This window comes from Anopheles ziemanni, chromosome 2 (genome assembly GCF_943734765.1).
Source record: "Anopheles ziemanni chromosome 2, idAnoZiCoDA_A2_x.2, whole genome shotgun sequence".
Taxonomy (NCBI): domain Eukaryota; kingdom Metazoa; phylum Arthropoda; class Insecta; order Diptera; family Culicidae; genus Anopheles; species Anopheles ziemanni.
Genome location: NC_080705.1, coordinates 2,976,375 through 2,992,609, shown reverse-complemented (window position 1 = coordinate 2,992,609; position 16,235 = coordinate 2,976,375). Strand labels below are relative to the sequence as shown.

General features: G+C 48.5%; 1 protein-coding gene across 1 annotated transcript in view; it reads left to right on the top strand.

Moving 5' to 3' along the window:
- Nucleotides 1–15,982, top strand: part of LOC131283045 (protein sickie) — a 190,057-nt gene extending 174,075 nt beyond the window's left edge. The window contains exons 15-20 of the mRNA XM_058312605.1: nt 12,209–12,292; nt 12,382–12,510; nt 12,586–13,156; nt 13,221–14,379; nt 14,450–14,705; nt 14,777–15,982. Of these exons, the coding sequence (XP_058168588.1) occupies nt 12,209–12,292; nt 12,382–12,510; nt 12,586–13,156; nt 13,221–14,379; nt 14,450–14,705; nt 14,777–15,376 (2,799 nt within the window). The 3' untranslated portion in view covers nt 15,377–15,982. The remainder of the gene's footprint in view (nt 1–12,208; nt 12,293–12,381; nt 12,511–12,585; nt 13,157–13,220; nt 14,380–14,449; nt 14,706–14,776) is intronic.
- Nucleotides 15,983–16,235: the final 253 nt, after the last annotated feature.

Here is a 16,235-nt window from a genome sequence, read left to right as displayed (position 1 = left end):
AGCACGCAAACGACTAGTTAATGCTATGTCCCCGGGTCTAATTGAAGCTGTTGGGCATCACCCTTGATGTAATAAGCGTTTTGTTGTAATCGTCGTCCTGTTGTGATTTATTCACGTTGCCGATTGCAACATCATCGATGTTTTACGTTTTCTACGCCTCTTATCGGTTGTGTTTGGTTGCGCACGTTGTTTAACTTTGATAACAGCATCTACATGGCTTATCGGTAAATCTACCAGAAACCGAACACGTTAGCACAAAAAAGGCCTGTTTAATTCAGAAGGCCAAATCTGAAGCCTCATTTCGACAAATCTCAGCTTTTTCTTGTCCTTTGTGTATTGTTTGTTGCCTTTCGAACCGTTTGTTTATATAGAAATAAAAATATTTGCAAACGTAATAAATGTCGAGGCACGTGTTGTGACTACAAACAACTCGATGTCTGAACTTTAAAAACTCTCCTGAAGGTTATGGTGCTACGAAAGCGCAAAGTTCACTGGCCACGACAGGGAGGGCCAAACATTATTCCGTCGAATTCTTTCGCGAGAAATTTATGTATTTTGTCATGCAACGCTGTGGTCGCTGTTCGCGACAGGAGCAATTTATGCCACCGCACACACACACACACACCCCAAACGCCATCAATCGAGCGCGGCAATGTGATTAACCTTTCCACTGGCCCGGCCCTCACACGTGGTTGTTGGGGATGGATTTCCACGGTGAAAAGGGTGAGAACGCGGTGTCGGGAGGTGGTCCACGCGAAGAGGAGTGTCAGGTTCTAACTTTCACTCGAAAGGGAAAAGCATAGGAAAAGGGTTGGGCCTCGTCCACGGTGGATGGACCTAAAAAAGGTGCTAAGTGAAAGCAATACTCTCCCGCAAAAGCAAAGCATGGGAGGGTCGTGTGCGTGCGTGCATGATTTGAATATCAAAGAAGGATCGGAACTATGTTTGTTCTTTCCACACCGTTGTATTTTGCATTGTGTGCAAACATTGTGAACATAACGTGTTCGTTTGTAAAAAAAAGGGGAGTTGGAAATGGAAAATAAGTCTAGTCGAAATAAAATAGGTTTATTTCATCGCCCCAAACGATTGCTGGCGAAATAAAAACGGATGAACGAAACACACGACTCGAAGACACACCCACACGGACGGAATCGGAGATCGCACACTCTTGTTTTGTCCTTTCCTTCGTAGGTGTTAGGGACCTCTTCGGTCGATCGGTCACGCTAGTAGCAACCAGCCCTTCGGTATTTCGGTCCAGTTAAACGTTCCTGTTGCCTGGCAAATGGGCAATTTCTTGCCGCGCGTCAGTTTTCTCGACCTCTGAAATGTGTCCGGACGAGAGTCATCATCATCGTCGGGCGAAAAAACCGTTCGAAACAAGAAGTCATGCTTGAAGGCTGATTTGTTTCTCATTATTTATCCCTCTTCTTGAGGGGAGAGCTGGGTGTAAGGGTGGTACAATCCACACGCATACGCATTCGTAATGTGTCTCTCAGTCTCTGGCGGATGAAAAATGGTGTTGATGCCCCACATGTTGGGAACAGTCCGTGATTCATAACAAATCCGCAGAGAGTGCGAAGACCTCAGACCCGGGTCTCCTAAGAAGAGCCTAACCCAGGACCCAGAGGCGGTGGTGGAAAAGTGGGCTCGCTTTCCGTCAAAAAGAAGAGCGACACTGAGGAGGAAGAGAATATCCGCCAGCCTCGCCCTCGAACCCCGAGCGCTTTGGAAGTTGGGCCTGTTTGTTTAAGCTTCTGAATAATGACCATCGCCGTGAAAAGTGGTGGTTAAGTGGAAAATAAACAACGAGATCGTGTCGCGCACGATCGTGCCACAGCACCAGGCACACGCACACACACACTGGGGGTGCTTCCAGAGGCTGGCTTGTGTTTATTTTCCAGCCTATTTTCGTTCGGCCTTTTCCATCCAATATTATCCACCACCAACACTGGGCCAGGAGGAGAGGCGGCCATCAAATGGGGATTAAATCCCATCGCGCGTTTTTTCGGCCGCGAAAGCCAACATACAAACGGAACCTATTACTTCTCGCTAGCCTTAAGGAGGGATCATTATTTTTCTTCCATTTCCATCAGTTCAATGCAATAAATTGTTTGAATCACAATCAAATGAATGGACCTTCCTTCTCCGTCGTGTGGCAGAGGGAAGGGGACCCGGGGGGTTGCGCGGAGGTGTGCCAAAACCAATCACATATCACTCTCTCTCGCGCCAGTGAACGGAACAACTGCCCCGTCTCATTTGATGGTGAAAAATTGCAGAAAAATCATCCCATTATCCCCTTCGGGCAATGGGAGAGTTGGCGGAAGGGGATTCCACGATTTTCCAATCACCGAAAGCCCAAATCGGGAAACCCGCGCGAGAGACTAGCGTGCGAGCGAGGGAAGCCTCCTTTTATTTCCACCTTCCCTTTCATTTGAAGTTGATGAGGTTGTTGGTTTTCTTTCTCCTTATTTCCGATTGAGGACACACGAATCCTGGGGGAACGCATAGAAAATCGTGACCCTCATGTCGTTGGTAAAATTTTCCACCGGGCTATGTTTTAGAAAACGCGTCCCCCAGGGTGCGCAATTAAGTTTGGTTTCCGATTTGAAGTTGGCGAGGGTGGAATGTGAAAGTTTTTTGCCATAGATACGATATCATTGGCACGCACACGAGGAAACTAGGTTCTGCATCAATTTGATTTTGCGGAAATTGATCCTGAAAGTTGTAGAATGTTTGCCTCTCTATCAACTTAAGTTTGTTGACACACAATCCCCCAAAAAAATTAAGCAACGAAAAACATCGCGTGAGAATAGTTGCGCCCCTCTTAAATCAAATTTGAAGGGTGTGTTCTTTCCATCGACACACACCCTCCATGTTTAAATACATCAGTATGTCGTCGTACGGTTTAAGTTCTGTTATGTCTTTTCAACTTTCGCACGATTAGACACTCGTGTCTTGCCAAACAGAATTTTGACAAAAATTCCCACGAGTTCCAAGGGCATAACAACAAACCAAAATAAAAACAGCTAACGTCGACCTCCGTTTGTTACTCCCTCGAAAAAAAAAGGTTCTTAATGTCGGTGCGTAAAAGTAAACTTATTTTACGGCAAGTAAGCGGCATTTCCGTCGACTCGCCATGCGTGTGACTTCCCTTTTTTTGACATTCGTGGGTGAAACGTCAACGTAACGCGCGTGGTCCTGGAAATGGCACTGTCGTTGCATGTTTGTCCATTAATTTTCTGCCAAATAAGCAGAGTCTTTAGCGTCGCCCGCCAACATCAGGTGTTAAAAGCCTCGGCCACACCCTTTCCCTTCCGTGTGTGTGGTGCGCCCTTCCCGGTGTGTTGATTCTGTTTCCGCTTGAGTGGCGTCCGTTAATGTTCCCTGTCCCCGACTTCGGAGAGCGTTTCAATTTCACCGTTATTGAGCGTTTTATTGCGTGCTGCTGCCGGATCGTGATCATCTCTTCTCGTGCTCAATAGTTGGATGTGTGTGACCGATTTGTTGTTGATACCTTGATTCCTCTTCCATTCGTGAGTGGGAGTTGATGTGGTTCGTCACGGACCACACAGGAAGAAGCTGATGGCCGATGTTGTGCCAAACGCGAAAAGTGTGATGATTTGCCTCGATGATCCATCGTACACCGTTCCGGAACGGGATCGATCGTTTCCAGTTCACGGTGTGCTCACTCCACTGTAACGAGTGTTTAGTTTGCGTTTTGGCGTGGCGTCCCACTCGTGGGCAATCTCTCGCCCTCACGGAAGCGTACAGCTTGGGCTCGGCACGCACACGTGCCTTCGAAGAGGGAACCCTTTCAACATACCCGGCTGTTGGGCTCTAGTTCTGTTTTGACACCTTTCTCCCCCACCTTCATCCATCCGCACGCTATCCATCGCTTCCTAATGTTGTGCCATATTAGGCATTCCGCCCGTAGGTGCTAAACGTCCATCATGTCGCTAATGTTGAGATGCTGCCCCGTCGCTCATCAGAGTCGCTTTTCGAGAGCAGCTTCCTCCTACCCGGAGGAAGCCATTTTGTGGTGCACTAAAAGAAGCACTAAACCCTTTATGGTGGTGTGACACACACACAAACGGGGTCCGAAAGGTATTGTTCGGGAATGAATTTATGAGCCTCATATCTTGCCAGAAGGTGGCTGCTGCCTGTCTTCTCAGCTCGCGAGACACCGATATGCTTTTTTGGTTAAAAGAACAACCAGGCTCGGGTCTTCTCTTCACAACCGAGTTAATTAGCGTGGATACACAGTGCCTCGCCTCGGTAGCGGCTTTGGAACCTTTGCCTAAAAAGGAGCGAGAGCACTCTTCGAAAACAAAACATCAGCTTGAGTCCCTTCTGCCGAACATCACCACCGGGCACGCGGAGATGACGCTTATTGCTTGAATACGACGTAACGGTCATAAAGAGTTGAGCGCCAAAAAACACCTTTCGTTGGCCCAACACATCGTAAAAGATAGCAGCTGCCCGTCGACGAAAGCAGAAGCGAAGGCCGGGATATTGGGGCAGATAGCAACGAGTCACTAGTCACAACTAAGAGAGTGCACCTGTGCAAAAAGGCAACACAGCTTGGCAACAAACCATGCAATTACGCGAGAACGGGATGAGCTATCATTACCCAAGTTTGCATATCAGTGGATTTTGACGCAGTAGATTGCCCAATAATCAGTTTTTCCTATATAGGAGAGGGCAACAATTCCATCTGTTCTGCGAATCGTTGAAGTTCAATTCGTGGCCATAAAATTATCCCATCGAAGGTCTAATGGACTGGACAATTATAGACATCGTTTGTAAATTTGCAGAGCGATCGGTGGAATCAGCAACTAATTTAGTACTTCCAAATACCCGGATAATGTTAAACGTTTTGTGGACAACCAGAATGCATCCTAATGTACCCACCAACAAATGCATCGGGGGATTTATGGAGAGCAGCTGCTACGTAAACCTGACTGCAAAAGGATGGAGATGAGAGGAAGCTCCAACACCTCCACCTTGATATTTGGGACCGGTTATTATCCACAACTTCCACCTGCCGAAGGGTGTCGAAAGGCACGAGTCCCACGGGCAGGAAAGGTGCCATTTATCCTTGATTACGGCACGTAATTTGACCATCCACAAATTGGTTGTCGATACAAACAATCCTCGGTTCGGTTGATAGCAATTAACTTCTTACTCAATATTTGTTCGCTATGGCTATACTCATTCGAAAATCCGTTAGTCCCCGGATCAATGCAGTATGGGGAGTTCTGGGGTGGAAAAGGATTAGGTGCAGCTTGTTTCGAATGTTTTTGGTTCGTGTTTGGTTGGTGAAGAATTGATAGACTCGACCGTGGTGTTATATTTTTACAACAATGCGCCAAATGGTGCCAACAAACCGCTAGCTTGTTCCCCATTCTGCTTCCTCTCGTACCCCTAATGGCATGTTACACAACGTTCAGTGCATATTGAAATGGACCCAGATTTTCCCGGATCTAACACGAATGCACTGGCAAACAACACCCGGCACCCGGTGGTGCGGTGCCAGGGATTTAGAACTGTTCTAATTTATGGTACAATCAAGTGCCAACCCAGAAAACAATAAGTCAAGTCGAAACCTTTGTGTGAGAGACAGAGAGAGGAACGGAAGGCCGCGAGCCCGACAGCGGCTTGTTTCCGAACTAGGTGTAGCTTAGAGAACTAGAGAGTGATATTTATTATTCGTCCCCAAACGACGGCAAGAACACGGCACAACATAGCCGCATTCGCTGTCTGTTCATTGCAGGCTGTAAAATACTTTCGATTATTTATAAACACTCTAACCACATGAGAATGGGGGCTCGGTCTAGCCGCTTCAAATCCATGAGGTGCAGAGGTGGAGCAGGCGATTTGAGGTTGACCGCCAAGGGAACGTCAACCTTCATCTTTGGAAGCTGTCTGCGACTTCATTGAGGAATCAATAATGACTACCGGGTCCTGGGTGATTGAGTTAAGGATATGATTCTTTGTATGAGGTAACTTTATAGAAAAAAATCCCTTACAAGATAGAGTCATAAAAAAAACCCCCAAAGACATGCCGCAGCTTTTGTATTTATCTGGAAGGATTGATTGTTTTAACTTGTTGCGCGCGCTTTCATAATTTATGATATCTTCATCGGACGATCTCGTCTTCTGAAGTGTTTGTCCATGTTTGAAGTCGCCCCAAATCGCCAAAGGTGACTTGACTTACGGCGGCTCCGATGCGAGATAACTCAATTTGCAATGCCTCGAAGATCGAACAAGTGGTTCCAAGCTGCGGCCGCAAGGTGGTGTGGCGCTGAACAAACGGCTTTGAAGCCGCACTGTCGAATGCCTTTATTTTTTTCACGTTCCCTGCCGAACCGATCGCGATCGATCGGACATAGCTTTTCAATTAAGCGACAAATGCTGCTGCAAAAAACCGGCCCAAGTATTCGTGTGTGTGTGTACCGAGGGAGAAGGTGTACCGAAGACATCAGCCCGCGGACTGAAGTGTGATCCTAACTCCTTGGGCGAGCTAAGTCTTGGAGATTCGAAACCAGTTCCGTAATGTGTCACTGTTGAGTTACGGACGCACGCACGCACACCTATCGATGGCGATAAGCGTGAGGACATGGTCGTGTTGAGGTGTCAGATTGTGGGCCGTCGGTCACTTGTAGAGCGGAGAACGCACATTGCCGCCGGGACACCACTTTCTGATAAATCAATTTTCACCTAAGTGAATTTCGATCGCTGCAAGCGCGCACATCTCTCAAACCTGCCCTCGGAGGAACTCATTGGAGGAAAGTGGAATTTATGGCACATTTTTGTAGCCACACCGAGTTTGGGCACAACCGACGAGAGGATTGGAAAGACACGCACATTACGGACCCTTAGGAGGAGCCAACCATGCACCCAATAATCGTTTAAACATATTGGAAGTTGTAAATTGAATGCATCGAAAGTGATCGCGTCCCGGATCTCGATATGGTCCTGGGCAGAAGATAAAAGAGACCCTGTGAAACAAGAAGTTGGTCTATAACTCCAAACCTACGTACGTTACGTCCGCGCGGGAAAGGCTTTGCATTTGTTTACCGATCGCCAGCGGTCGATAGACACTCGTCGTCGACGGTCGAGTCTGGTCTTAATTTATGCGCGACTGGTGAATTATCGATCCATTACTTATGGCAGCGCCCAAGGATTTAAGTGCCACAATTCTGACGCCAAGAGGGGTTTCTTACGACAAGTTGTGTCAATAGTGTTTTTTTTTCCTGGCTTGAGCACATTTTTTCTAAGATTAAAGTAAGCTTTTGCTGCACTCATGACCGAAGGGTCTATAATGGGTTCGAAGCCGATAAGTGATTTCAATGGTTATTGTTATAAGGCTATAGGAAGGGCACAGGGGTTTTCACGAGTTGAAGGGCGTCCAATAACACATAATCGACGTTCAAAATATGTTATCGTCGTTTCCGGCCGTTGACTTTTAAATACGGCGAGAACGATCAGTGTATCGTCGATTAATTTGAGCATTATGCCATTTTACTTCCTCGTTAAAATAGTTCCCCAAGGCGATTGACAAAAACCGGGTAGATCTCACCCTTCTTCTGTAGACGGGTTTGTTTTTCCTCCGCCTGAGCTGTTTTGTTTGAGGACGTCTCGTACAATAATTTGTCGTAAACATCTTCTCGTCAACTGCCACCGCGTCCATTTCGGCATTCTCTCGGTCACTAATCGGTTGGAAAACACACACACCGAGCAACCTGACACTGATTAGGGGGGACATTGTCTTTTCCCTTTGTGTCCACCTTTGATGCACTTTTTACCAATTAGTCCTCAGATATGGTTGGTCGTGACACAAACTGCTGCCAGGTCGTCCTCCCTCCGTGGGGAAGTTATTGCCTACCGCCATTCGAAAGCGAAGAGAACCGATCGGCTCGACCTGTCGGCTCTTGCGTTGCGTTCTCTTTGGACGCTGTGTTGCGCCATCGTGCGGAGAAAGATATGCGATTGAAAGTGGAGAAAGGTATCGTCTTACCGTCCGTTCCCCATCGAAGACACTGAACTTGGAGGTCTCGGAAAAAGATAATGAAGGGTCCATACCACAAACAAACGCGCCTCTGTACCACGTTGGTGACGGACGTCGTCTTAAAAGCGTGCTTACGATGGAAAGACCCTTCGCCAGAAAATTGAAACAGACATTTCAGATGCATTTACATGAAGCTCTACCGAAGAAAGAGCCAGAAAACAGCTTGACACGCATATAAGCAGTCTTTGGAGCTCTCTTTCCACCGAGAAGACGAACAAAAAATAACAATGGAAGTTACGGCTTTGAATTTGATACTTAATCTTTGTTGGAGCATGACTTTCCACTCGTGTGGTCTATCAATCAGCCGTGACGTACTGTCAATCGTGTGTGAGCGGTTGAAGCCCCCCTAAAGGATCGTCTGTAGCCTTTGGAGCTCTCCATATAGGATTAATACCTTCTTGAGTAGTGCTCTTTGCATATGAGAAATTATTCCTGCTTGGCAAAATGCTCCGTCCTCTCTAAAGGTCGACTTGCTACTGCGTGACACACATTTACATAAAACAAACCCATTACCCAAGCAAACGAGCTCCCGAGTTTAGATGAACGCACCGAATCGGTGGACTTATCCCTGTTGTGAAACGTGCGGCTTCTCCCAAAAGAGAATTGCACAACGTTTCGAAGGTTTGTTTATCGAATGCTTCGTTAACCTTTGCCTAGTTTCTCCGGTTTCCTCCAAACTTTCAAGATAATGGCTTCGAAACACGGGTGGCGTTCTTTACGGCCTCTTTTCTTATCTTATCACCCAAAAACCAACCGGATGGAAGAGAACTCCGTGCTCCCTTTTCCGAGAAAAGGTATAAGCTGTAGGTGGAGTAAGCATCGTTACCAAAACTTTTATCGATACACGATGCTCGGGAAGACAGGTCGGAAAAACATTCCACCTCCCCCGACCCGAATGTCGTGATATACTCCGTGTTGACATGGTTTTAGTTTGATAAACATTACTTATGCATGTTGATCGCGTTCTCTACGCATCGTTCGGCTGTCGCTCATTAATTGGCCCCGTTGGAGCTTGACAAAGTCCTTGTTCCGTTCGTTAAGGCTTCGGAAAAGTTTCTCTAGTAAGTTTTGGCAAGTGATTAACAACTCTCCAAAGTATCACCGCCCAAACAAGATGGAACGGGAAGGAAGGAACACGCTGAGCGCAATTTGACGAACAAATTAATTTCCAATTTATTGCGATTGCAACTTCGATGGGGTGGTGGTTGGGTGGGGTGGGTGTTTGTATGCAGAGCTTTTCACCCCCCTACTCTGTCGAATGGTTTTCCGCCGTCCGCAACAATGTCCAACTTTTCTCACACTCTTTTTTTTTCTTCTCTACCTTCGATTCGGAATCGATACACAACACTCGCGTCCCATGTTCGGTTGAGTGGGATTGGAATGCGATTGCGGGCTGTATCGGAGGAACCACCCCTTCTTCCCTCTTGGCCGCACGATGGCGGCAAAAAACAACCCCCGAAGCAAATAATTGCATTTGCAACAAATTTTCCGAGCAAATTAATTTCGAGCTGCACGCTGCGAATTCCCTGTGAGGGGAAGAGTTGGGCCCCCGGTGTGGAGACCGGGGGTGTTGGATGCAAAATAAATGTAACTTCAAATCGGGTTACAAACGCCATCCCCTCCCAGGCCCCCACCCCTTGAAGAGGGGATGGATTGCAAGTGCAGTTGTTTGTTGCAAATTATCCCCATTCTCTTCGTGTTCATTCGACGACCGACGACGACCCCCTTCGGCTGGGAGGTTTTCCATTTTGGTGGAACCGTTTTTAAAACTCGCCTCCAGAGGTCCCCACAACTCGGTGAAATATGATGGTTCCCACATAGATAGTTACACTGTAGTGGTTGCCCCCCCCAAGGATGAAGTTATTAATTTTCATAATATTTTAGGAGGGAGTTGTTGCTGCATATGCTGTACCGGGGTGTTGTTAGCAAAGAACGGATTGCATACTTTCTGCCTCTGAGGGAAACCTTAATGCTCGATTAGAAACTACATCGTCTCGGTCTCGGCGGTGCTGGGAGGATGCAACCGACCACATTTCATTCGGCGAATTGAATAGTGGAATAACTTTGGCATGTGTTCACGATTCTACCCGCAAGAGGGTGTACGCCTTGGAGCAATCATGAAAATCTCATAATAAATGTGGTGCGCTCCCTCGTGGAAGAAGGATAAAAGTGGTACGAGGTTAGTTGCGAGCGTGAGGAACGTTAAGCGGTCCGTAATTTGTCATCTGTTGGGGCTACCGCGGGTTTCGGTTTTATCGCACCTGCGGGTCTGCAGGTTGTAATAAACAAAAGATTAGAGACGATTAGATACCGAAGCGAACGCGCAGCATAATAAACGGTGCCAGATGATAAAAATGTATGGCTCCTGCGGACGCTAATCTTATCACTTACTTGCTATTTGGGACGATGAGAAGTGATGAGGTGAACGGTGAAAAACATGCAGTGAGAGACTACCTTTATTACCGTTATTGTGACCTATTTTTTGTAGGAAAAATAATAAAAACTATGTTTATGAACTATTCAGAACCTTAAATGTGAAGTAAATGGGAAGAGTCGTTAAGAGGAAATGGTTGGAAAAATTACTTTAACCACTTTACGCTTTATCCAGAGGAATGTTTTTGACGTTTCTTCGGAATCATTCCAGGGTATGTTTTTATTTGGCACTTTAGAGTTACGTACGCCTTCCTTCGCATCGCTTTGGTATGGCCTTTCCCAGCCACTTGAGGTATCCCACGGCTATTTATGGAGCAAGACATCATCCTTCGAGTGGCACAGAATCGTGCCCTATGGCCTACATTTTCCGCCGTATCCACTCTTTCTCTCCCGCTCGAATTCCAATTGAAACAACAATCCCATTAAGATGATGTGATATCCCCGTCTCCCGGAATTCAATCGTGTGGGTCGTTCCACCACAAACCACCAACCGGCCCGCCCCTCGAGGCAGGGTGGCCCGAAAATGATGCTCTCCAATGTATCATCCGGGGAACCCAAACCACCCAACAACCCATCCATCCGTTTGTGTGGTTGAAAACACGTGAAGAACAACCACTTGACATGTATTTCTTTTCTTCTCCTTTTCCCGCCCGAGGGGGTGGGGGGAAAGAATCCGCGCGTTCTTTTTCCTTCACTGGGAGACAAAAAGAAAAAGGGTCGCATTAACACATTTGACACTCGAACGCTCTCCTCCGGCACTTGATGTTTCCTATTCATATGGAAATTCAATTGTCGCCTGCGTGAAGTTCTGGCGGCCATGGCCGAAAGAGGCAACAAGAAGACGACACGAGTACGAGACGCGCCAGTCCTGGGACGCCCTTTCGCGGTGGCCTTTCGCTGATAGATAAAATATTCAATCTTTTCCCTTCCCGCGCCAGTGGGGAACTGGGGACGATTGCTGCGGGCGCTATAATACATCTGTCATCATCAATAAATATGTGTTTAGGAAGGCCACAAGGCGCGCCACGATGCGGCCAATCATAAGCCCGTCACCATCAATACTAATTGAGAGCGATGCCTCTGCGGTGTGATACCCTTTGGATGGACAAATTTGCTCACACATCTAGAAGAGAAAGAAAACCCCGGTCCGAATTGGCCTTCACGCCTCCGTGACTTGAACTCCAAATCGGCGGGAAGACACTTTTCAATTAGATCCGATGATGTCGATGATTTTAATGGTGGCCAGACTGGCGAGCGAGCTCTCCCCGTTGGTGATGTTTCTGATCATAATAAATTTTTACCAATATGGCACCCATTTTTCGCTCATCCATAGTTGGGAAAGTGGGAAGAGAGGGTTTTAAGTTGGCAAATGAAAAGAAGGCTTTAATTGAACGAAACACAGATGGTTTCTGCTGCAGAAGTTTATACCGGAAACGTTCATATATGTATCTTTTAATTGATCGGCGAAGGGTCGCCGGGGTGAGAGATCAGATCGATCGATGGTACCGTACTTTCACTTGGAAAAACGGTTACCATGGAGGTGCATTACCATGTTGCACAGCTCGTAAGAAAAAGGCGGAAGTAGTAGTTACGCCATGAGGGGAGAAAGAAATCGAATTGTCGTCGTTCGAAGCTAAACTGTTAAATACCCCGTCTCCTATGGAAAGCTGACACTAATTGACATCTTTCTTCTGTTTTTCCCAGGCGCACGTGGTGGCTGCGTTCGAGCAGAGCCTTTCCAACATGACCCACAGACTGCAGTCGCTGACGGCGACAACGGAGAAGAAGGTTCGTATGGTTTGGAAAATACACTGCTTCTCCTCCTCTATAATAATGTCGACGCAATATTAATCGTTCTCTTCCTTTTCTCATTGTAGGATAGCGAAATACTGGAGATGCGCCAAACGATAGAGCTGCTGCGGAAGCAATCGATCCAGGCCGGTTTAACTACCGCCCATATGCAGAGTATGGGCGTACAAGTTAATGGGCAGGTCAACGGAACGGCGGTAGGTACCCCCCCTCAGGAAGACGACCGTGGTTAGGATTGGTTTTACTGAGCCCCGTTTCTTTTTCCTTTTCAGACCGCAACAGAGCAGACGAAGACTACGACGACCAACGCCGCCACAGCAAATGCCACCGCCGCCGCCTCCGCCACCAACAATGGCACGATGCCGGCAGCACCGGTGGGTGGTGGGGTGGAAATGCAACGGCACCATAGCTCCGACTCTATGTGCTCGTTGAATTCGGTCAGTTCCGGCTGCTCTGCCCAGGACAAGAACAAGAAGAAGAAGGGCTGGCTGCGAAGCTCCTTTACCAAAGCGTTTTCGCGGAATGCAAAAATTTCCAAAACGAATCGCCACGTGACGGCGGGAGGTGGTGGTGGTGGCGGAGCAGGCGGTGGTCAGACGACGAGTACGAGCGATGGTAACCACCATCATCATCATCACCACCATCACCATCATCATGGGTCGACGGTGGAGAATGGAACAAACGCGACCCTGAATACGACCGGCGTAGGGTTGGGGCCGTTGAACGGCGGAGGAGGAGGTCTTAAGCAGACCGGCATTCCCGGTGTGCCACCAGTTGCTGGATTACCACCGCCATCCCCTACTAAGGGCAGTCCACACAAAACGATGACTGTTATAGACAATGGTAAGAAATGGCAAGAAATTGTCCTGTTCAGATTTAACACAATTATGCTTTTTCAATCCGACAGCCAAACCAGTAGATGCCATTGAGCTAAACGGAAACCCGGTGGTGGAAGATCTCAAGAAGCAGCTACGGGAGAAAGATCTCGTCCTGACGGACATCCGGTTGGAGGCGCTCAGTTCGGCATCGCAGCTCGAAAGCCTGAAGGACACGGTGATGAAGATGCGCCAGGAGATGATGAACCTCAAGCACAACAATGAAAGACTGCAGCGGCTAGTGACGACGCGCTCGCTGGCCGGAAGCGAGGTGTCCCTCGGACCGGTCAGTCCGAGTGGTTCGATCGGTGAACCGCGCCGTTACAGTCTTGCCGCAGACAACGGTATGGGAAGGGCACCGTTGGAGTTGCCACAAAACCTGGACGAAACCGAGGAGGACAATATTCCACCGGCGCCGGCCCCCGAACCACCACCAGCGCCCCTCAGCCCGGCGATCATCGCTGAACTTTCGCCCACGATCGAGCGGGCGGCCATGGTGAACGAAATCCTAACGACACCCGCCGAAGACGTGGCCGATCCGGTGGATGGGAAGAAGATTTCGATCGCCGTCTACCTTGGCCAGCCGGAATCGTTCCCGAAGTACGCGGAAGAGATGAACGAATGTGATAACTACTTCCACTCGTCGCCGGACGATGAGGCGGAGGACGGCGACGACAAGCTGGAGGGCGGTGAGAAGGGCAAATCGGCATCGTTCTCCGTCGGCAGCGGGGTGGAAACGAACGAGTTTATCATCGCCTACACGTACATCTCGGGCAAGACGACCTGGCAGAACCTGGACTATATCGTGCGGAAGACCTTCAAGGACTATTTGTCGCGGATTGATCCGGGCACGAATTTGGGTCTGAACACGGACTCCATCACGTCGTACCATCTCGGGGAGGCAAAGCGTGGCCCGGAGATGGGCTTCCCGGAGCTGCTGCCCTGCGGGTACATCATCGGGAACGTGAAGACATTGTACATCTGCCTGCAGGGTGTCGGAAGCCTCGCGTTCGATAGTCTTATTCTGCGGAATATCGTTCACCGGTATATCTCGCTGCTGACCGAGCATCGGCGGTTGATTCTTTGTGGACCGAGTGGTACGGGCAAGTCGTACCTGGCCCGTAAGCTCGCCGAGTTCCTCGTTGCCCGTGCTGGGCGTGACAATCCGATCGAAGCGATCGCTACATTCAAGTGAGTTTGGACGGGAAATGTTTTCCCAAACATCATACACATGACTAACATCGCTTGCCTTTCGTTTTAGTGTTGATCATAAGTCATCAAAGGAGCTCCAGCAGTACCTCGGTCATATTGCCGAGCAAGCGTCGATGTCGAACGGAGCCGCCGAAGAGCTTCCGGCCGTTATTATCCTGGATAACCTACACCACGCATCCGCCCTCGGGGATGTGTTTTCCTGCCTGCTAAGTGCCACAGCCGCCAAGTTGCCCTGCATTATCGGAACGATGTCGCAGGCGACGTGCAACACTACCAACCTTCAACTGCATCACAACTTCCGTTGGGTAAGGGAAAGAAGGACCCTTCAACGAATAATCACAAAGACTAACGGTGGCTGTTTTCTATTAACTTGCAGGTTCTTACGGCAAACCACATGGAACCGGTGAAAGGTTTCCTCGGTCGTTTTCTGCGGCGCAAACTGTTCTCCGTCGAACTGCAGCTTCAACAGCAACAGCCACAGCTCGAAAAGGTGTTGAAATGGTTACCCACCGTGTGGCAGCATATCAACAGCTTCCTCGAGGCGCACAGCTCGAGCGACGTCACGATCGGTCCCCGTTTGTTCCTCTCCTGCCCGATGAATCTACCCGATTCGCAGGTTTGGTTCACGGATGTGTGGAACTACCATCTTGCGCCGTATCTAATGGACGCCGTCCGGGAGGGAGTACAACTGTACGGACGTCGAGGCGGTGCTTGGGTCGATCCGTGTACGTACATCCGCGAGACGTACCCGTGGCCGATTGGACCCACCACCGTGCCGCAGCTGCGACAAATCACAGCCGATGATGTTGGGCTCGAGGCCAGCGCTCCTGGAAACTCGGAAAACCAGGATCCACTGTTGAACATGCTGATGCGCCTGCAGGAAGCGGCCAACTACAATGGCAACACGGAGCAGGATTCCGATTGTGCCAGTCTGGACTCGAACATGACGCACGACAGTTCGGCAGGAGCAGAATAAAGGAGAGCCAAGCCAAATACCGTTTTACCCTCCCGCTCTAGCAGTGACCGGTGAAACGAGTGGAATTGTTGTATTTGTAGGGCAAGAAGAATTGAACCAAACGATCACATCACTCCTAAAACACCGATAGCCCCCAAAAACTCGGTTTGAGCGAGGTCTCGAGGTATAAGTTTTGATACGTCGACTACGAAAAACGTAAATCAATAGTAAATCAACCAAACAGTGTTGCAAAAGCATTTAAGCACCACGATCCTTAGAACTGTGTGTGTGTGTGGGGATGATGGTGTGAAATAGGCTATTAATTGATTTCCCTCCGATGACCCGATGAAACGATTTGCGAATTTGTGCATGAGAATGCATTCGGGTGTCATCACACACACACTGATCATCATCATTAAGGCTCATTAACGCAAGTGAAGCCATTAAATTAATTAACCGATACCCCGCAATGGTTAAGGAGGAGAGAGAGAGGAAACCGAAAAACACGAGCAAAAGAAAAACAGAAGAATCGCAACACCAATTTTGTGATATCAATTTCACAAGCCAGTGCGCAAAACGATAGTGGTTTGCACATGATGATGATGGCATGAAAACTGGGTGTTTACCCGTAAAGGATCCGAAGGGAAACGAGAACCACAAAATTGCAGTGAAAAAAAAGAGTAACATCGGCCCCGGGGGGGTGTGGGGTCGGTTCTGTGGAAACCGATGAAACGATTTCAAAATTGCCCAGGTTGAGCCAGAACCCCCCTCGGGCGGGTGACATTGATTGCACACCATTGCGTGTTCAAACGCGCGGAAAACCGATCGTTTGATCTTTCCAAATTGCAACAACGCTGCTGTAACGGATAGTTGGATGAAA